The 19825-nt window shown below is 68.0% G+C and overlaps 3 protein-coding genes across 5 annotated transcripts; 2 read left to right on the forward strand and 1 right to left on the reverse strand.

The window, feature by feature from the left end:
- Positions 1 to 225: 225 nt before the first annotated feature.
- On the forward strand, positions 226 to 2934 carry TMEM98 (transmembrane protein 98). The gene is made up of 6 exons (XM_068212181.1): positions 226 to 358; positions 820 to 951; positions 1180 to 1213; positions 1513 to 1628; positions 2056 to 2115; positions 2677 to 2934. Exons 1-6 carry the CDS (start codon positions 228 to 230, stop codon positions 2882 to 2884), a joined length of 681 nt encoding a protein of 226 aa, XP_068068282.1. The 5' UTR covers positions 226 to 227; the 3' UTR covers positions 2885 to 2934.
- A 2183-nt stretch (positions 2935 to 5117) lies between these two features.
- GRN (granulin precursor) lies at positions 5118 to 11148 on the forward strand. Of its 3 annotated transcripts, XM_068212497.1 has the most exons (13): positions 5118 to 5164; positions 6151 to 6254; positions 6326 to 6397; positions 6499 to 6583; positions 6671 to 6774; positions 6857 to 7004; positions 7083 to 7189; positions 7686 to 7800; positions 7880 to 7977; positions 9129 to 9380; positions 10026 to 10277; positions 10626 to 10910; positions 10982 to 11148. In XM_068212497.1, the coding sequence occupies exons 2-13, from the start codon at positions 6165 to 6167 to the stop codon at positions 11078 to 11080; spliced, it is 1707 nt and encodes a 568-aa protein (XP_068068598.1). In that variant the 5' UTR covers positions 5118 to 5164; positions 6151 to 6164; the 3' UTR covers positions 11081 to 11148. The 3 variants fall into 3 exon arrangements, with proteins under 3 accessions (XP_068068598.1, XP_068068600.1, XP_068068599.1); XM_068212499.1 differs by lacking the exons at positions 5118 to 5164; positions 10026 to 10277 and having other exon boundaries at positions 6093 to 6254; XM_068212498.1 differs by lacking the exons at positions 5118 to 5164; positions 9129 to 9380 and having other exon boundaries at positions 6093 to 6254.
- Positions 11149 to 11195: 47 nt separating this feature from the next.
- On the reverse strand, positions 11196 to 19760 carry FAM171A2 (family with sequence similarity 171 member A2). Its single transcript, XM_068212496.1, is given in 10 exon segments — positions 11196 to 11486; positions 12204 to 12395; positions 12397 to 13476; positions 14108 to 14234; positions 14545 to 14661; positions 15103 to 15279; positions 15364 to 15522; positions 15741 to 15833; positions 16690 to 16917; positions 19549 to 19760. Coding segments are annotated over 10 exon segments (2337 nt in total). The 5' UTR covers positions 19658 to 19760; the 3' UTR covers positions 11196 to 11431.
- Positions 19761 to 19825: the final 65 nt, after the last annotated feature.

Raw genomic sequence — 19825 nt, forward strand, 5'->3', positions numbered from 1 at the left:
AAATCCTGCTGCACCCCACACCCAGAATCCCCACATCCCCCAGGTGACACTGACCCTGGGGACAGGGATCCATCTGGGGGTGACTCTGGGTCCTGGCCAGGCGTTTTGGGGTGCGGGATGGAGAGGAGAACATCTGTGGGGTTCCAGTCTCCGGTGCCCCTGTCACTGCAGCCCCCAGCGTGCTGTGATGGCACCGGACGCCTGAGCCCCTCCGGCGGGGACGAGCCATGGAGACCGTTGTCATCGTGGCCATCGGGGTGCTGGCCACCATCTTCCTGGCGTCCTTCGTGGCGCTGGTGGTGGTGTGCAGGCAGCGCTACTGTCACCCCAAGGACCTGCGCCACCACTACGACACCAAGTGAGTGACCCACGGGGGTGGCAGCGTCCCTGTCCCCACCAGGGAGGGACCCCAACCCCCATGGGCTGGGGACAGGGCTGGGGACATGTTCAGCATCATCAAGGAGACAATCTGGGGGACATGTCCATGGTCATCGGGGAGACGAAGATGGGGACACACCCACCATCATCCGGGGGACAGAGATGGGGACACATCAGCCATCATCAAAGGGATAAAGCTGGGGACATGTCCAGCATCATCCAGGGAAAAAGATGGGGACACGTCCACTGTGACCAGGGGGATGATGCAGGTGATGTCCAGCGTCATCAGAGGGAAGATGCCCCCATCTTGTCCCAGTTTGGGACACATCCACATCACCAGGGGGACAAAGATGGGGACACGTCCACCAGCAGCAGGGCCACTGGGGCTGTGGGGCAGCCCGAGGAGGTGGCCCTTGGTGGGATGTCCCCCATGTCTGACAGACCCATCGTGGACCTGATGGGGACCACGGAGACGCCGTCTGAGCCCTCGGAGCTGGAGCTGGACGACGTGGTCATCACCAACCCACACATAGAGGCCATCCTGGAGAACGAGGACTGGGTTGAGGACGCCTCGTGAGTGTCCCCTGTGCCCCCCCCCGTGCAGTGTCAGCCCCCACCATGGGATGTAGGGGACAGATTTGGAGGTCACCAAGCCATGGGGATGGTCCTCAAGATGGTCTTGGGGTGGGAATATCCCCACAGGTCTGGGGGACAAGGATGGCAGAAGAGGGGGGACACACAGGGGACAAGGACAGAGCAGGGGGGACACAGGTGGATTCACACCCTCCTCCCTCTCCACAGGGGTCTGGTGTCCCACTGCATTGCCATCCTGAAGGTGAGTGAGGGCGTGGCACCGGTGGCAGTGGTGACACTGGTGGGACCGGTGACACTGGTGGCATTGGCAGCACTGGTGGTACTGGTAGAGCTGGTGGCAGTGGTGGCACCAGTGGCACCGGTGGCAAGGGTCACACTGTTGGCAATGGTGGCACCAGTGGCACTAGTGACATTGGTGTCAATGGTGGGCAGCACTTGTGGTACTGGTGGTTTGGTACTGGTGGCACTGGTGCTGATGGTAGGTGGCACTTGTGCCACTGGTGGTGATGGTGGCACTGAGTGCCCACCGCTGTCCCCCAGATCTGTCACACACTGACGGAGAAGTTGGTGGCCATGACCATGGGCTCGGGCGCACGCGTGAAGTCCCCAGCCAGCCTGGGTGACATCATTGTGGTGGCCAAGCGCATCAGCCCCAGGTGACAGGGGATGTCTGGGGGGTCCCAGGGCTCTTGGGTGGGGTCCTGTGGCTCTGGGGTGTCCCCAGGGACTGGGGGAAAAATTCCAGGGCTCTGGAGGATCCCTAGAGATTTGGGACAGGGTGGGTCTGGAGGGGTCATGGCGGCTCTGGGGACATCCCAGGGATCTGGGGGGAGCCCTGAGGCACTGAGGGGGACCCTGGGGACTCTGGAGGGAAATGTGGGGACTTTAGGGGTGTCTGGGGACTCTGGGAGGTGTCCCAGGGCCCTGGGGTAATTTTGGGATTCTGGGAGGTGTCCTGGGGTTCATGGGGTTCCTGGGGCTCTAGGGAGGTCCCAGGGCTGAAAGAGAGCTGTTTGAGGCCTGGGGTGGCTGTGCTGGAGGTGTCACCAGTGTCCCCTGGGGCTAACACTGTCCCCGCCGCAGAGTGGACGACGTGGTGAGATCCATGTACCCCCCGCTGGACCCCAAACTGCTGGACGCGAGGTGACAGCGGCGGGAAGGACAGGGACACTCCTGGGTGGGGGATACCTGTGGGTGGGGACACCCGCACATCCCATACCGCGCCTCTGGGGACAACCCCACTCTGGGGACAAGCCCACTCTGGGGACAACCCCACTCTGGGGACAAGCCCAGATGACCCAGCAGGACAGGGAGGCCCCTCGGTGTGAGCAGATCCCAGCATATCCCAGGTTGGGAGGGACCCCAAGGCTCATCCAGTCCCACCCCAGGGCCTGCCCAGACCCCCCAACATCCCACCCTGGGCACCCCTGGCAGCGCTGTCCAAACGCTCCTGGAGCTCTGGCAGCCTCGGGGCTGGGACCATTCCCTGGGGAGCCTGGGCAGTGCCAGCACCTCTGGGGGAAGAACCTTTCCCTGATCTCCATCCCAACCCCCCTGTGACACAACCTCCCTCAGGCCATTCCCTGGCTCCTGTCCCTGGTCACTAGAGGAAAACTGGGGGCCACACTGCTGCTGAGGAAGCCACCATGGGACAGGGCGGTGACAGGGAGGTGACAGGGCAGTGACAGCCCCGTGTCCCCGCAGGGCCGCGGCGCTGCTGCTATCGGTCAGTCACCTGGTGCTGGTGACCCGCAGCGCCTGTCGCCAGCCGGCCGCTCGCCACTGGGTTGAGCGGTCACTGGCGGCCGCCGAGGAGCACATGGCCGTGCTGCGCCAGGCCGCCATGGCCACCGAGCCCGAGCGGCCACCGGCCCCCGGCGAGCCGCCCCGCCAGGAGCAGTCGGCCATCTGACCCCAATAAAGGCCCCGTGTGCCCTCAGCCCCGCACGGACGGCTCTGGGATGGGCTGGTGATGTGGTGTCTGCATGAAGAGGGGTCTGGGGAGGGAACGGGGGTGTTGAAGGGGAGGCTGGGGGTCTAGGGAGGTGTTGGGGGGCATGGGAGGGAGTGTGGAGGGGGTTTGAGGAGTTTGGAGGGGATTTTGCGGGGTTGGAGGTGGATTTCGAGGGGTTGGGGGGCTAGGGAAGGAGTTGTGTAGGGGGGTTGAGGGGTTTAGAGGGGATTTCAGGGCGTTGGAGGGGGATTTGGAGGAGCTGGGGGGTCTAAGGAGGGGTTGAGGGACTTGGAAGGGAGTGTGGAGAAAGGTTAGAAGGGGGCTTTAAAGGATTTTGAAGGGTTTGGAGGGTTGGGGGGCTAAAGGGTATTTTGGGGGGTTGGAGGGGGATTTGGAGGGATTGGGGTCTAGGGAGGGTTTGGGGGACTTGGCAGTGAGGAGAGGGTTTGGAGAGGTTGGGAAGGCTGGAGGTGGTTTGGAGGGTTGGAGGCAGACTTGGGGTTGGGAGTAGGGACGGTTTTGGGGGGCTTGAGAGGGAGCTTGAAGTGGGTTTGAGGGTTATGGAGAGGATTTCAGGGTGTTGGAGTGGGAATTGGAGGAGTTGGGGGTCTAGGGAGAGGCTGGGGGCTGGGAAGGGAGTGTGGAGGGAGGTTGGCATGGGCTGAAAAGGATTTGGAAGGGTTGGGAAGATCGGAGGTCGTTTAGGGGTTTGCAGGGGATTTGGGGTGTTGGAAGGGGAGGTTCGGAGTTCATGGAGGGTTTGGAGGGAGTTGAAGAAGTTGAGGGGGTTTTAAGAGGGGTTTAGGGTGTTTCAGAGTGGTTGGAAGAGGTTTTGGAGTGAATTTCCTGGGACTGGGGGGTGATTTAGGGGAGATGGGGGAAAATGAGGGAGTTGGGAAATGAGGGAGTTTAGGGAATGTTTGGGGTCGGTTGGAAGAGGGGTTTGGGGAGGTGGAGGGGATTTGGAGGGGCGTTGGCATTGGAGGGGATTTAGGGGAGCTTGGAGGGGTGGGAAAGGCTTGGACAGGGAGTTGGAAGTTTTGGGAAGGGTTGGAGAGGTTGAAGTGGTCTTTGGGGCACAGGGGGGTGGAGGGGATTTGGGGAGGATTTAGGGCCATTTGTGGGCATTGGCAGGGAGGATGGGGGAGTTGGGGGGCAAAGACTGGAGTTTTGGGAGGGTCAGGGAGGTTAGGGAGGACTGGAGGGGGCTGTGGGGGCTGAAGGAATTTTGCAGGATTGGGGAGGATTTGGGGGGCACTGGGGGTACTGCCTGCCCTGGGAGCGAGGTCTGGAGGGCTCTGAGGCACCGAGGGGCAAAACCCAGAGACCCGGGCAGGGGGGTCTGTGCCCTGGGGTGGGGTCTGTGCCCTGATGAGTGGTCTGTGCCCCTGATGGGGGGGTCTGTGTCCCCGGGGTGGGGTCTGTGCCCTGATGGGAGGGGTCTGTGCCCTGATGAGTGGTCTGTGCCCTGATGGGGGTCTGTGCCCTGATGGGGGTGGGGTCTGTGCCCCGATGAGTGGTCTGTGCCCCTGATGGGGGTCTGTGCCCCTGATGGGGTCTGTGCCCAGATGGGGGGGGTCTGTGCCCTGACGGGGGTCTGTGCCCTGGGGTGGGGTCTGTACCCCTGATGGGGGTCTGTGCCCCGGGATGGGGTCTGTGTCCTGATGGGGGTCTGTGCCCCTGATGGGGTCTGTGCCCAGATGGGGGGGGTCTGTGCCCTGATGGGAAGGGTCTGTGCCCTGGGGTGGGGTCTGTGCCCCTGATGGGAGGGGTCTGTGCCCCTGATGGGAGGGGTCTGTGCCCTGATGGGGGTCTGTGCCCTGGGGTGGGGTCTGTGCCCTGAGGCGGGGTCTCTGCCCGGGGCGGGGGGGCCCGGGGCCGCACAGGAGTGCTCAAGGCTGCAGACAGAGGGGTGCCCCCTCGGGCAGGGCGGTGTGTGGGGTCGCTGTGGCCCGCTTCCCGGCCCGCTTCCCGGCCCGCTTCCCGGCCCGCTTCCCGGCCCGCTCCGGCCGAGCCCCCCCCGCTCCGGCCGCCCTCAGCCCTGGGGGGTCACGTGACCGCCCGTCACGTGACGGGCGAGAGACGGCCGCTGTGCCCGCCCGCCCCCTCACCCCGGGCTGGCCAATGGCAGCGCGGCGGGCGCGGCGGGCGGCCAATGGGCGGTGGGGGCGGGGCTTGCGGCCAGCGGCGTGGGGGGGGGTTTGCGGCCGGGACCGGGAGAGGGAACCGGGAACGCTGGTGGGTACCGGGAGCGCTGGGAGACACGGGCATAGCTGGGACATACCGGGAGCGCTGGGAGACACGGGCATAGCTGGGACATACCGGGAGCGCTGGGAGACACGGGCATAGCTGGGACATACCGGGAGCGCTGGGAGGAACTGGGAGACACGGGGGCCACTGGGAGGCACTAGGGCTACTGGGAGTCATACGGACGACTGGGAGGCGCTGGGAGCTTTGGGAGACACTGGGAGTCACGGGAGGAACTGGGAGACACTGGGAGACACTGAGAGTCATGGGGCAGCACTGGGATTCACGGGGAGGTCCTGGGAATCATGGGAGAGCACTGGGAGTACTGTGGTTACTGGGAATACTGGGGATACTGGGAGCACTGGGGATACTGGGAGTACTGGGGTTGCTGGGAGTACTGGGGTTGCTGGGAGCACTGGGGATACTGGGAGCACTGGGGATACTGCAATTACTGGGAGCACTGGGGTTGCTGGGAGCACTGGGGTTACTGGGAGCACTGGGGATATTGGGAGCACTGGGGTTGCTGGGAGCACTGGGGATACTGGGAGCACTGCCTGTGCTGCTGGGCGGTGTCGGGGCTCAGCCCAGCCGTGCCCGGGGGGTCGCAGGGGTGGGGGGGTGCAGTGACACCAGGGTCCCCCCGAGCCCCCCATGGGGCACGGCCCCCGTGAGCGCCCGGGGCGGGGCAGGAGGTGCCCCCGGCGGGGAAAGGGAAGTGGCAGTGACAGTGATTGCGGGATGGGGCCCGTCCGGCACCGGCACCGCAGGGAGATGTTATCGGGGCGCGGTTGGGGTGCCACACACCGCAGGGTCCCCCGCTCCCTGTGGGTACCCCCAGCACCTGCGGTGCCCCCCAGCACCCCGGGGTGGGGGGGCTGGGGCTTTCCCAAAACACGGCTGAAAGAAGAAGTGAGAGCCGCCCGCCCACTCTGTGAGAAGGGAAACTGAGGCTGGGGGGGTTCGGGGGGGTCCCGCAGGTGTCCCCAGAGCCATGAGGACACTCCTGCTGCTGTGGGTGGCCCTGGCCGGCACGGGGGCCCAGCCGCCCTGTCCCCATGGGGGACCCTGCCCCGTCACGCCGGTGAGTGCGTGGGGTTTGGGGGGGTCGGGGGGCCTCAGCAGGGGATGATAACCCCCCCTGTGCCCCCCCAGGCCCTGCCTGCCCGCAGTGCAATGGGGTGCCAGGACAGCTCATCCTGCCCTGCCAGCTGCCAGCTGCCAGAGGTGAGCTCCCTCCTCTGTGCCTCAGTTTCCCCCCCTGTCCCTGCCATTTGGGGGGCACTCCCTGACCCCCCTTGCCCTCGCTCCCCCTTCTCTCTCCCCAGAGTGTCCCCTGCGCCGGGGGCCACCGCTGCTGTCCCCGAGGGTCCCACTGCAGCGCTGACGGGGAGTCCTGCGTCACAGACCTGGGTACGGGGACACGGCGGGGTGGCTGGGGGTCGGGGTGGGCCTCGAGGGGACAGGATGGACACGGGGGTGCCTCGCGTGTCTCCGCAGCCCCCCGTGCTGTCCCCTGTCCTGACGGCCAGTCCGAGTGTCCCGATGATGCCACGTGCTGTGTGACGGGCAGCGGCGCCTGGGGGTGCTGCCCCATGCCCCAGGTACGGGGTGTGGGGACACGGGGATGCTGAGGGGGGGCCCTGGCTCGGCCATCGCTGTGACGAGCACGGCTGGCACCCGCAGGCCTCGTGCTGTGCTGACAAGGTGCACTGCTGTCCCCACGCCACCGTCTGCGACCTGACCCGCGGGCGCTGTGTGTCCCCCGCCGGTGACACCCACGTCCCCCTGGGCACAGCCTTCCCCGCCTGGAAGCGCCAGCCCCCCGCCCCAGGTAAGGGGTGTGCCCTGGGGGTGCCCTCGCTGTGTCGTGCCCTCGGAGGGGACGCGGTGACACCGTGTGTCCCCTCAGTGGCGCCGCGCCAGGTGCTGTGTCCCGATGGCCGCTCGGCGTGTCCCGACGGGGCCACCTGCTGCCAGCTGTCCCCAGAGCAGTACGGCTGCTGTCCCCTGCAGAACGTGAGTGCTGGCACAGCCCTGGGCACCCCGGGATGGGCAGCTGTGCCAAACCTGTGCCCAGCACCCCAAACCAGCCACCCCTCACTGGGCACTCCAAACCAGCACCCTACACCCCAACACACACCGCTCACCCCATACCAGTCCATGCAGGCACCCCATTCTGGACATCAAGCACCCCACAGTGATGCCAGGCACCCTATTTTGGGCACCCTGTCCCAGTCATCCCACACCAGACACACCATGCTGGGCATCCTGTGGTGGACACTGGGCCCTGGGCACCCCAACCTATGCCATGTCCCCATAGCAGGCACCCTGCACTGCCCCCCGTGCTGTGCACACCCTGTCCTTGTGCCCAGGGTCCCTGTCACCCCATATCTCTCCCCCCAAGCCGTGTGCTGCGGTGACGGGCAGCACTGCTGTCCCAAGGGCACCTCCACGCCATGTCCCCTATGCTGTGCCCATCCCCAGGCCCTTGTCACGCCGTGTCTCCCCCCAGGCCGTGTGCTGCGGTGACGGGCAGCACTGCTGTCCCCAGGGCACCACCTGTGACCTGATCCACTCCACCTGCACCTCCCTGGGGGGCTCTGCCCCCCTGGCAGCTCTGCCCACAGGTAAGAACCCCTCAGGGAGCAACCACCCCCTGTCCTGTCCTGGGGAGGGGACACCAGCCCTGACTGTCCCCTGTCCCAGCTGGTGACGTCAAGTGTGACGAGGAGACGAGCTGTCCCGATGGGAACACGTGCTGCAGGCTCAGCTCAGGAGCCTGGGGGTGCTGCCCCCTCGAGCAGGTACGGGGGGTCCCCTGTGCCCCCAGGACACGCTGATGTCTCCTGTCCCCCGGGTGGATGAGGGCACATGTCCTCTGTCCCCCGGGTGGGATGAGGGCACATGTCCTCTGTCCCCCGGGTGGGATGAGGGCAAATGTCCTCTGTCCCCCGGGTGGGATGAGGGCAAATGTCCTCTGTCCCCCGGGTGGGATGAGGAAAAATGTCCTCTGTCCCCCGGGTGGATGAGGGCACATGTCCTCTGTCCCCCGGGTGGATGAGGGCACATGTCCTCTGTCCCCCGGGTGGGATGAGGGCACATGTCCTCTGTCCCCCGGGCGGGATGAGGGCACATGTCCTCTGTCCCCCGGGTGGATGAGGGCACATGTCCTCTGTCCCCCAGGCAGGATGAGGGCAAATGTCCTCTGTCCCACGGGTGGGATGAGGGCAAATGTCCTCTGTCCCCCGGGTGGGATGAGGGCACATGTCCTCTGTCTGCCAGGCAGGATGAGGGCACATGTCCTCTGTCCCCCGGGTGGGATGAGGGCACATGTCCTCTGTCCCCCGGGTGGATGAGGGCACATGTCCTCTGTCCCCCAGGCAGGATGAGGGCACATGTCCTCTGTCCCCCGGGTGGGATGAGGGCACATGTCCTCTGTCCCCCGGGTGGGATGAGGGCAGCTGTGTCTTGCTCCACTGAGAAGGACAAGGGTGGAGGTTCCTTGAACTTGCCCAGGACAAGGTTTGATGTCCCCTGTCTGCCTTGGGAGGGACAAGGATGGGGGTCCCCTGTGTCCCTCCGGGACTGGAAGTTGTCCCCTGTCTCCCAGGAGGGCTCCCATTCCCTGATGTCCCATGGGGATGGGGGTGACACTGAGTCACTTTGACATCCCCCAGTCAAACCCCCTGTACTGACTGGGACCAGTTTGGGGCTCCAGTGGCAGGGGGTGGAGAAGGGACATGAAGCCACCAGGATGCTCAGGGACCCTCCTGAGTCCCACTGAGCAGGGAGGTCAGGAGGGATGAGGGGGTCCCCATATCCCCCCCTCCTCACTGCTGGGGCAGGGAATGGGGATGGCAGGAATGGGCAGGAGGGGACACATTTGTCCCCTCTCCTGTGGAGCTGGCAGTCCCTGGGGGTCCCCTGTGCTCAGCCCCCCCTCTTTGCCCCTCAGGCCGTCTGCTGCCCCGACCACGTGCACTGCTGCCCCCAGGGGTACACCTGCGACCCCGAGGGGGGCAGCTGCCTGCAGGGGGGGGGCACCCGCCGGCCCTGGCTGAGCAAGACCCCGGCGCTGCCCCGGGGGGGACAGGTGACACAGGTGACATCGGGGAATGTCAAATGTGATGAGAAGACGAGCTGTCCTGACAGGACCACGTGCTGCCGCCTGAGCCTGGGCACCTGGGGGTGCTGCCCCTTCGAACAGGTGTGGGGGGCTCTGCCCATGGGGGTCCATGGCTGTGTGGGGTGGGGGCCCCGGGGTTGCACCCAGGGGAGCAGGGGGTCCTGGGGTGTCCTTGGCGGGGGGGCCATGGCTCAAGGGACCCTGAGTGGAGCACCTGCCTGGGGACACGGGAACGTTCACAGGGCACAGTGACCACCTGTCCCCTCAACAGCCCCATGGGCTGGGGGTCTCCCATGCCCCGAGGGGACAAAGGCCAATGTTCCTTTTTCCCCAGGAGGGTCAAGGCCAGATGTCCCCCTTTGGTGCTTGAAGGATTAGGTCAGATGTCCCCTGTCCCCTGGGCATGGTGAGGGCCCCTTTGCTGCCCCCCAGCCCCAGTCAGACCCCCTCTGCTCAGTGGGACCAGTGGGACTGCAGTGGCAGGAGGTGACGGAAGCACACAAGGCCACCTGAGTGCTCAGGAACATCCCTGTGTCACACAGAGGGGCAGAAGCATCACAAGGGGGTCCCCATACCTGCCCCCTCAAGGTGGGGACAGAGCCAGGCTGGGTCCAGGGGGGACACAGAACAGGGCAGGAACAGCCAGGAGGGCACTTGTCCCCTGGAGGTCCCCAGCTGTGTTGCTGGGGGTCCCCTGTGCTCAGCCCCCCCCTCTTTGCCCCTCAGGCCGTCTGCTGCCCTGACCTCGTGCACTGCTGCCCCCAGGGCTACACCTGCGACCCCGAGGGGAGCAGCTGCCTGCAGGGGGGGGGCACCCGCCGGCCCTGGCTGAGCAAGACCCCGGCGCTGCCCCGGGGGGGAGAGGTGACACAGGTGACATCGGGGAATGTCAAATGTGATGAGAAGACGAGCTGTCCTGACGGGACCACGTGCTGCCGCCTGAGCCTGGGCACCTGGGGGTGCTGCCCTCTCGAGCAGGTGTGGGGGAGTCCCTGGGGTTCGGGCTCTGGGGGGTGGGAGGACCCCAGGGGTGGGGTGTTGTCCTGGGGAATGAGGATTTGGGAATGGAATGGAGGGGGGTTGGGACAGAGTGTGACTGTGGGGGTGGCCCTCTGGGGACAAGCAGGGCTGGGGGGCAGGACATGGGACACTCCTATGTTTGTCACTGGTGGGCACCTTGGGGACAGGGTTTGGCACGGTCCCTGGGTCTCTGCTGGGGACACCTGGGTACCTGGGTCCTTGCTGTACCTCTGTCCCTGGTACCCAGACCCCTGTGTCCCCCAGACACCCGTGTCCCCCACTGACCCCATCCTGCGTCCCCCCCAGGCCGTTTGCTGCGGGGACCACAAGCACTGCTGTCCCCGGGGCTACACCTGCAACGTGGCCACCGAGAGCTGTGAGAAGCTGCTGGCGCCCACCCCGCTCCTGCCAACCCCCTCAGCCCCCCGCCAGGCGCCCTCAGCCTCCCGCCGGGCACCCCCCGTCCCACTGCGAGCCGCTGGCATCCACCCGGGTGGCCTCGTGCCCTGCGGTGCCACTGGCTCCTGCCGCAGGGGCCAGCAGTGCTGCCAGGCTCGGGGAGGCTCCTGGGGGTGCTGCCCCTTTGCCCAGGTGAGTGGGGGGGACACCAGAGTGGGGATGGGGGTGGCATCACCCTCCCCTCACTCCGTCTCTCTCTGCAGGGCTCCTGCTGCTCCGACGGCCGCCACTGCTGCCCCGCGGGGTCCCGCTGCACCGGGGGGGGCTGGGGGTGCAGCCCCCAGCGCTGGGACCTGCTCTGATGGCACTGCGGACACCACCACCCCCCGAGTGCCACCACCCCAATAAAAGGTTTCTAGGAGAAACTCCACCCATGGTTCCTGGTGCAGGGGGAAACTGAGGCAGGAGGCGGAGGCAGGGGTATTTTGTGTGTTTAATATATTAATACCTCTAAAGGAGCAGGCAGGACGTGCAGGCAGGTGCAGGCAGCAGCTCCCTGCCCAGCCTGGTACCCAGGGGGGTCCCCATGACCCCCCCCTCTGCCAGCCTGGCCCCAATGGCCCCTCTTCATCCTCACCACGTAGAAAACGTTTAGAAACACAAGTTAAAATCCAAAGGGGGATGAGGGTGGGGGAACAGGGCCCCCCCCGCTCCTATGGCAGCTTGGAGGCACCGCTGGCTCGGGGGGCAGTGCCAGCCCCCCCTGTCCTGCAGGGACACAAAAGGGGACATGGCTCAGGATTGGGGGAACATGGAGCATGCAGTTCCCACCGCCAAAAGACAGGGAGGCGGATGGTGGTGTTGGGGTGGGACACGGAGGGAACAGGGGCAGCAGGATCCCGTGTGGCAGAGCCTGGTGGCACAGGGTGGGGGTCCCGAGCAGATGGGGACAGGGGTGGCCTGGGTGTGGTCACTCTGGTCCCTCCCCTGGCAGGATACTGGGAGGGGCTGGGCAAGGAACAGGGGCAGGAATGGATGAGGAGTGGGAGGGCTGGTGACAGAAAGGGACCGTGGTGGTGGGATGGGATTGCGGTGGGGCGGGACAGTGATGGGACACGATGGTGGCAGGAGAGGATGGTGGTGGGCTGGGACGGTGGTGGGAGAGAGGACAGTGGCAAGGCAGGATGGTGGGGAAGGTGGTGGGATGGCTTGGCAGGATAGGATGGGACAGTGACAGGACAGGGTGGTGGGACGGTGGGTGGGATGACAGCAGTGGGAGGAGATGATGGCTGTGTGGGATTGTGGTGGGATGGGACTGATGGGGCAGGAGGACGGATGGCATGAGCCGGCACAGCGATGGGACAGTGATGACAGAGGACAGTGGTGGGTTGAGACGGGTGACAGCAGCGGTGTCCCCACCATCTCAGCAGCCCTCGGGACTTGCCCTTCAGCCCCGGACCAGGGGCCCGCCCTCCCCACACTTACTTGACATTGAAGACCATCAGAGGCCGCTCCTCCCGCTTCTGCCAGGGGCTCTTGCGGTCGCCCCCCTCGTCGCCCCCGTCGCCCGCCTCGGCCAGCGCCTCCTCCTCGGGGCTGGTCAGGGAGTCTCGGGGGGCTTCGCTGGCGCTGCTCCGCCCGCTGCCCCCCCCCTCGCCGCCCCCCGCTGCCCGCTTCCAGCAAGGGGGCGAGCGAGCTGTCCTCGGGGGAGGCTGCGGGCAGGGGGGGCCGGGGCCCCCCGTCCTCCTCCCCGCCTCCGGCGGCCCGGGGGAGGCGGGGAGGGGGCGCGGGGCCGGGGCCCCTCTCGCTGCCCTGCAGGTCGATGTAGGAATGCCGAACCTGGGAGGAGCGCCCGTCCAGGGACACGAACCAGGCTCTCGGGGGTGGCGGCCCCCCCAGTTCCAGAAGCTGCTGCCCCGCCAGCGCCTGCAGCTCCCCGTTGAGCTGCGCCACCGCCGACCCGTCCAGCAGCACCGGGATGGCTACCGAGCCGCTCACCGGCTGGGGGGCACGAGCCCCGCCCCAGTTTTCCCCTTCCTCGAAGGGCTGCCCGGAGGAAGGGGGGGGCGGGGGCGCGGCCGTCGCCGCCGTCGAACCGGGGCCCCCGTCGGCTTCGGGGGGACCCTCGGGCTCGCCGGGAGCCAGGCGCATGTAGCGGGCGGGGATGAGGAGGGTGGGCATCACCCCCCGGTAAACATCCTCGGGGCCCCCGCCCCGGTCCAGGGGCCCGCAGAGCAGCAGGGGGCCGGGGGGGGCCAGCGAGGGCGGGCGCGGGGGCGGCTCAGGCAGCGGGTGCTCGGTGGGCTGCGGCCCGTAACGGGAGAACGAGGGCGAGGGGGGCCGCGGGGCGAAGGCGGGGGTGCCCCGGGGGTGCTCGTCGGGCGGCTGCAGCCCGTCCACCGAGCGGGCGGCCCGGAGGCCGAAGGCTTCGCCGGGGCGCCCGTAGTCCTCGTGGGCGGGGGGCTGGCGGCGGCGGGGGGCCAGCGTGGCCGCCGGGGGCCGGAGGCCGGCGCGGAGCGGGGCGGGGGCCGGCGGCTGGAAGAAGTCCGGCCGGGCGGGGGTCAGCTCGCGGGTCGAGGGGGGCAGGCTGGGGGTGGGCAGGTCGGTGTCCCCCCCCGAGGAGGCGGTCTCCAGGTGGCTGCCCCCGCACAGGAGGTCCAGCTGGGACACCGAGGTGGCCTGGTCCCGACGCGCCGCGTCCAGCGGCCCCGGCAGCGGCAGCTTGCGGTGCTGCGCCCGCGGCTTCAGGCACCGCCGCCTGCGGGGAGACAGGGGCTCGTGGGGGTGGGGGTCCCCCTGCTCCCCCCTCCCTCGCCCGCTGGAAGGAGCTAGAGGAGGGGGCTATAGGGCACCCAGGGCTGCTGGGAAGTGGTGTGTCACCCCCCCCAAATCCAGTTATAGGGCACCCAGGGGTGCTGTGGAGTGATGTCCCCCCTCCCAGGCCAGCTGTAGGACACCCAGCGGTTCTGGAGATCAGTGTCTGGCTCCCGAATCCAGCTAAAGAGCACCCAGAGGTTCCACAGGCTGCTGCCTCCTCCCCATAGCCAGCTATAGGGCATTTGGGTGTTCCCAGGGGTGGTGACTCCCCCAAAGTGCCTAAAGGGCACTCAAGGGTGCCAGGAGGGTGGTGCCCTTCCCCATAGTCAGGTCTAGGACACCTGGGGGTGCCATGAGGTGGTGCCCCCCTTCCCAAAGCCAGATATAAGACACCCAGGGGTACCAGGAGGATGCTGCCCCCTCCCCATAGCCAGTTATAGGGTGCCAGGAAATGGTCCCCCCCAGCTATGGGGCACTCAGGGCTTACGGGTGGGTGCTGGTCCCCATTTCCCACATGGAATGTTGGGTTCTGTTCCCACCCCCACCATGGCCAGGACACAGCTGGCGCTGACCTGCAGTAGTAGATGAGGAGGCAGAGGAGGATGAGGACGAGCAGGGCCAGGGCACCCAGGATGGTGAGGAGGAAGATGGTGTGGTAGGTGGTGATGTCTGTCACACCCGCTGCCATCGCCACCAGCCCTGGGGACAGCAGGGTCAGAGGGGGAGCCCCCCTAAGATTACCCTGGGGGTCTGCCCGGGCCCAGAGGGGCAAAGGGAACCCCCACCAGAGCACCCCAGGGAGCAGCAATGTCCCCCCAGCCTCAGACATCCCTGGGGACAATGGGATTGTGGGGAGCCCCCACCCCAGGGTGGTCCCAGCCCCTCAGGCACCCCGGGACAGGGTGGTCAGAGAGGGAAGCACCCCAAGGCGCTGCCACCCCGTCCCCAGCCAGCCTGTCCCCAGAGCCAAGGCACACAGGCTGGGAGGGCACTCACGGTGTCACCTTACCTGTGCTGGGGGAGGGCAGAGCTGCTGCCCAGTATCCCAGCTGGGAGGAGACGAACGTCCAGTACAGCTGCCGGCCTTCCTTCCGGATCAGCCCCGTCCCGTTCCGGACCCACAGCCCTGCGGGGACACACCGGGCTGAGACCCCTCACCTCATCACCCCCCCGCCACCCCCAGCAGGAGCTGTGTCCCCCCCTGCCACCCCCAGCAGGAGCTGTGTCCCCCTCTGCCACCCCCAGCAGGAGCTGTGTCCCCCTCTGCCACCCCCAGCAGGAGCTGTGTCCCCCCCCGTCACCCCCAGCAGGAGCTGTGTCCCCCCCCTGTCACCCCCAGCAGGAGCTGTGTCCCCCTCTGTCACCCCCAGCAGGAGCTGTGTCCCCCCCTGTCACCCCCAGCAGGAGCTGTGTCCCCCTCTGTCACCCCCAGCAGGAGCTGTGTCCCCCCCTGTCACCCCCAGCAGGAGCTGTGTCCCCCCCTGTCACCCCCAGCAGGAGCTGTGTCCCTCCCTGTCACCCCCAGCAGGAGCTGTGTCCCCCCCTGTCACCCCCAGCCAGCACTCACCGCTTTTGGGGTCAAACCTCCAGGCTGGCACACTGGTGGCCACCACGGCCGCGGCGTCGGGGGCCAAAGGGACGGACAGGTGGACGGGGCCGGCCAGCGGCACCTCGGTCCCGTTGCCGGTGAACAGGTGGACGCTGACAGCCGCCACCGGCGCCAGCTCCAGCCACGTGCCATTGGCTGCGGGGACAAGACGGGGACATCCCTAAGAGGGGCCACATGGGGTGTGTCCCCCCACTCCCCAGTCCCCCGTGTCCCCAGTACCGCTGCCGTCCTGCTCGGCCCCGAGGAAGGCGGGGAAGGCGCGGGCCAGGCTGGGGCCGGAGGCGGCGGTGAGGGACGCGGCGAGCTGGCTGTACGTGGAGCTGCGGGGCAGGCGGGCTGCCCGCCGGGGGAACTGCGCCCACGGCTGCCCACGGCCACCTGCGGGGACACGGCGGGTGGCAGCACCCAGGGAGAATGGCGGTGTCATCCACTGCCATCCCCATGGTTCGGCCGGGGGGCACAGGGCGGGTGGCAGCACCCGGGGGGAATGGCAGTGTCATCCACTGCCATCCCCATGGTTCGGCCGGGGGGCACAGGGCGGGTGGCAGCACCGGGGGGGGCCGGTGGTGTCACCCAGGGCCATCCCCGTGTCTCACCTGGGGATCCCAGCAGGATCTGGACCAGGTCTTCGTAGAGAATGAGCGTGGCCGGGCGCTCTGGGAGCAGGTAGAGGCTGATGGAGGCGTAGACTGGAAGGGGAAGAGGGGGTGATGGGGGATCCCAAAATACCCACACCTGGACCCCAAAAATACACACACACTCCTCCCGGGCTTGGGGGGGACTGATAGGGAGAGGGGGGAGATGGGGTCTGCAAAGGGGGTGGGGAATGGGGACACAGCAAGGGATGAGGTGCATTTGGGGACGGGGACAGGAACGGGGAGGGCAGGGAGTGGGCAGGGCAGGGGCACCGCCTCCACAACCCCATCCATGCACCCTCCATCCCTGTCCCTGTATCGCTTAATCCCTGTACCCCCCATTCCCCCATCCCCATCCTGTACCCCACAATCCCTGTACCCCCATTCCCACCTCCCCATCTGGGTGCTCCCATGTGTGCCACCCCCCAAGGTGACCCCTCCCACTGATGCCACCCCCCCGCTCCCCCCTGCCCTGGGGAAAAGGGCTGGAGTGCATCCCAGGGGGCACCCCCAACTTCCCCTGTCCTGGGATGGGGGGACTTGGGGGCCACCAGGATATGGTTGTCCCCTCCCAAAGGGGCCAGACCCCTCCCAAACACCCTTTTATAAGGGACCCCTACACTGAAACCTATCTGGGGTCCCTCATAAAGAAGGGACTGAAGTCCCAGTAAGGGACTAAGGACCCCACACCAGGGCTCAGAGCCCCCCAGTTCAGAATTTAGGACCTCCAATCAGACCCAGAACCCTCAGGAAGGGATTGGGGACCCCCCATCATGGCCCAAATCCCCTTAGGAAGGGACTGTGCCCCCCAGACAGACTCAGAGCCCCAGTAAGGGATTGGGGACCCCCAGCCAGAGCCGCCCTCGAAGGCACTGGGGTCCCCGCCAGGCTGGGGGTCCCGGTGACTCACGTGGCAGTTTGGTGACGCGCCAGGGGACAGAGGCGGTGACGTATCCGCGGCGTGCGGCGGTGACGAGCAGCCAGGAGCCCAGGCGGTAGGGCACGGGCAGGACCCCGGTGCCCGTGTGGTCCGTGGTCCCGGCTGCCAGCGCGCTGCGGGCGCCGAACACGTCCAGGGCCGCCTGCGGCAGCGGGGCCAGCGTCCCGCTCTCGAACACCTGCACCCGCAGCAGCACCTCTGCGGGGACACGGCGGGGACACGGCGTGGGCACGGGCACAGGGCACGGGCGCAGGGTGGGTGGGGCACACCTCGGGAGTCATAGCCACTAACCCGGCGGGCACGGCCACCATTCCAGCAGGTGCTGGGACACTAGCTGGGGGTCACAGACACCGTCCCAGGGGGCATGGCCACCATCCCAGGGAGTCACGGCCACCATCCTGATGGATGGTGGGCACCACACCAACAGGTGGTGGGAGCTGTTCTGCTGGGTCATGGCCACCATCCCCATCACAGTGGGTCATGGCCAACAGCACAGGGGGTCCGGCCACCATTTCAGCAGGTGGTGGAACACACCCTGCCAGGTCACGGCCACCATCCCATGGTCACCATCACAGCCACCATCTTGGTGGGCGATGGTCACCACCCCAGCAGGTGGTAGGACCTGTCCCAGTGCCCACCATACCCAACAGGTCACAGCCACCACCCAGGTGGGTCACAGGCAGCACCCTGGCAGGTCACAGGTGCTCCCCAGCAGGCAGCAGGCACCGTCCCGAGGGGGTGTGAGCATCACTGCTGTGCCCACCCTGTGCCCCCCTGAGGGGGCTCCTGGCCCCAGGGTGCTGTGCCCACCCGGGTGGCTGCACCCAGTCACGTCACCCTCACCCCCCCAGCAAAGGCCACCCCCAGGTGCCGCTCACACCTGTCCCAAGGTCAGGGGGTCTCGAACCCAGCAGGCCCCACCAGCAGCAGGGGGAGGGATCCCCCCGGCAAGTCCCCGCTGCAGGGCCCGGCTCGAGGGAGGGGGGGGACCCTAAACCCCCGTGTGCCCCCGGCCCCCCCGAGCCAGCGCCATCCTGCGCATGATCCGCAGCTTTTGGCAGCGGTCCCGGCTCCGGCGCCGTCACCCAGGCAACGACCTCCTTCATCCCGCGCCCCGGGGCTGCCGCCGGGCCCCCCGCAGCCCTGGCCCCCCGGAACCCCCCCCACTCCACCCGGCACCCCCCACGACCCGCCCGGGCCCAGATGCGGCCCACAGGTGGCAATGGGTGAGGGGGGGAAATGAGATTGGCAGCAGCTGCTCCAGCGATGCACAGGGGCGGGGGGGCGGGTTCAGGAATGGGGGGGCTGGGGGTGTCCCCCCGCATGGCGGGGACAGCCGGCACCCGCGGGCAGGAATGTCCCCGCGGCCACACGCCGGCCACCCGCAGCTGCCGGGGGACAGCTGGCATCAACGGCCAGCCCGGTGACCGCCGGAGAGGGGGGCCATGGTGCCACCCCCAGTGCGGGGACACAGGCACAGGCATGGCCCCGTCCCCACTCTCTGTCCCCCGCCAGCACCAAAGGGTCCCCAGAGGGTGGTACGGCCACCGCGAGGCACACTGGCCCCTCGCTGGCTCCCCAGTGCCTCCCAGTCTGACCCCAGTGTCCCATGAGGTGGGGCAGGGGGTGCCAGGCCCTGGGGGGCAGTGAGGAGCCCTGCCATGTCTGTCACCCCGCGGGGACAGGGATGGGCAGCGGTGACGCCAGCGGGGAGCTGAGCCAGCACAGACAGGAGGGGTCAGGGACCCCCCTCACCCCACAGCCCCCCTGCCACCCCCGGGCATGCTTCACCCTGGCACAGGGGCTCTGCCAGGAGGGTTTGGGGTGCAGGAGGGGGTCACAGGGAGCCGCGGGGACCCCAAGGCCCACCCTACCCGGCAGATGCACCCCCCACCATCCTGCACCCCCGGGTGCTGCTCAAGACCTCCCTGCCCACCCATCATGATGCACCCCCTGACCTGGGACCTCCACCCACCATCAGACATCCTCAAGTTCTGCTCAGGACCCCCATCCACCCTCCTGCACCCCCAAGCTCTGTCCACAATCCCCACCCAACTTCCTTCACCCCCTGGTTTGTGATGCCCACCCACCATCACAACCTCTTGGCACTGCCCGCGATCCCCCCCCCACCGTCCTGTACCGCAAGGTCTGGCACCATCCCCACTCGCTCGTCCCCCCGAGCTCTGTCCGTGACCCCCACCCAACCAGCTGCACCCCCTGGCACTGCCCAGGCCCCTCACCCATCACCCTCTTCCCGCCAATGGCCAGAACCGCCCGGGGAGGGGGAGACAGACAGACGGACAGACGGGGGTGCGGCCGGACAGACAGAGCCGAGGATGGACGGCGGATGGACAAGGGGGGGGGCGGGTGGGCAAGGATGGGGGTGTCGGAGCCGGGGGAGCCGGGAGGGGATGGGGGTGTCGGGATCGTGGGGATTCGGGGCGGGGGCGGGCGGGGCTGCGGGTATGGGGTGCCGGGGAGTGTCGGGGCGGGGGTCGGGAGGGGGCCGGTGCTGCTGAGGGGGTGACGAAGCCAAGGGATGCCGGGGGGATCTCGGGGCGGGGGTCGTGCGGGGATGGGGGGGCCGGTGCCGGGATCGATCGGGGGGCGGTGCGCGGGGGGGCGACAGGCTTCAAAGGATGCCGGGGGGATGTGGGCGCGGGGCTCGGGCGGGTGTGGGGGAGAGGGGCGTTGGGAGGGCTTGGCTGGTGCGGGGCAGGGGGTGGGGGCCGAGGGATGCCGGGGGATGTGGGCGCGGGGGTCGGGCGGAGAGGGCGCGGGGGTGTTGCCGGCGGCGCCCCCCGCCCCGCACACAAAGGCCGCTCTCACCGTGCGCTCCCGGCTCCGCCGCGCCCCGCGCCCGCCGCCCGCCCGCGGCCGCCAGCAGCAGCAGCACCGGCAGCGGCGGCAGCGGCGGCAGGAGGCGGCGGGGCCGCATGGTGGCTCCGCGCCGTTACCCCGCCATGCCCGGCCCGCCCGGCCCGTCCGCCCGCCCGCCGCGGGGACCGGGCTCCACCTGCCGGAGCCGCCGGGCACGGCCGCCCAGTGCCCACCCCCGGAGCGGCACCGCCCCGGCACCGGGACCACCCCCGGCACCGCCCCGAGA

This window comes from Anomalospiza imberbis, chromosome 22 (assembly GCF_031753505.1).
Source record: "Anomalospiza imberbis isolate Cuckoo-Finch-1a 21T00152 chromosome 22, ASM3175350v1, whole genome shotgun sequence".
Taxonomy (NCBI): Eukaryota; Metazoa; Chordata; class Aves; order Passeriformes; family Viduidae; genus Anomalospiza; species Anomalospiza imberbis.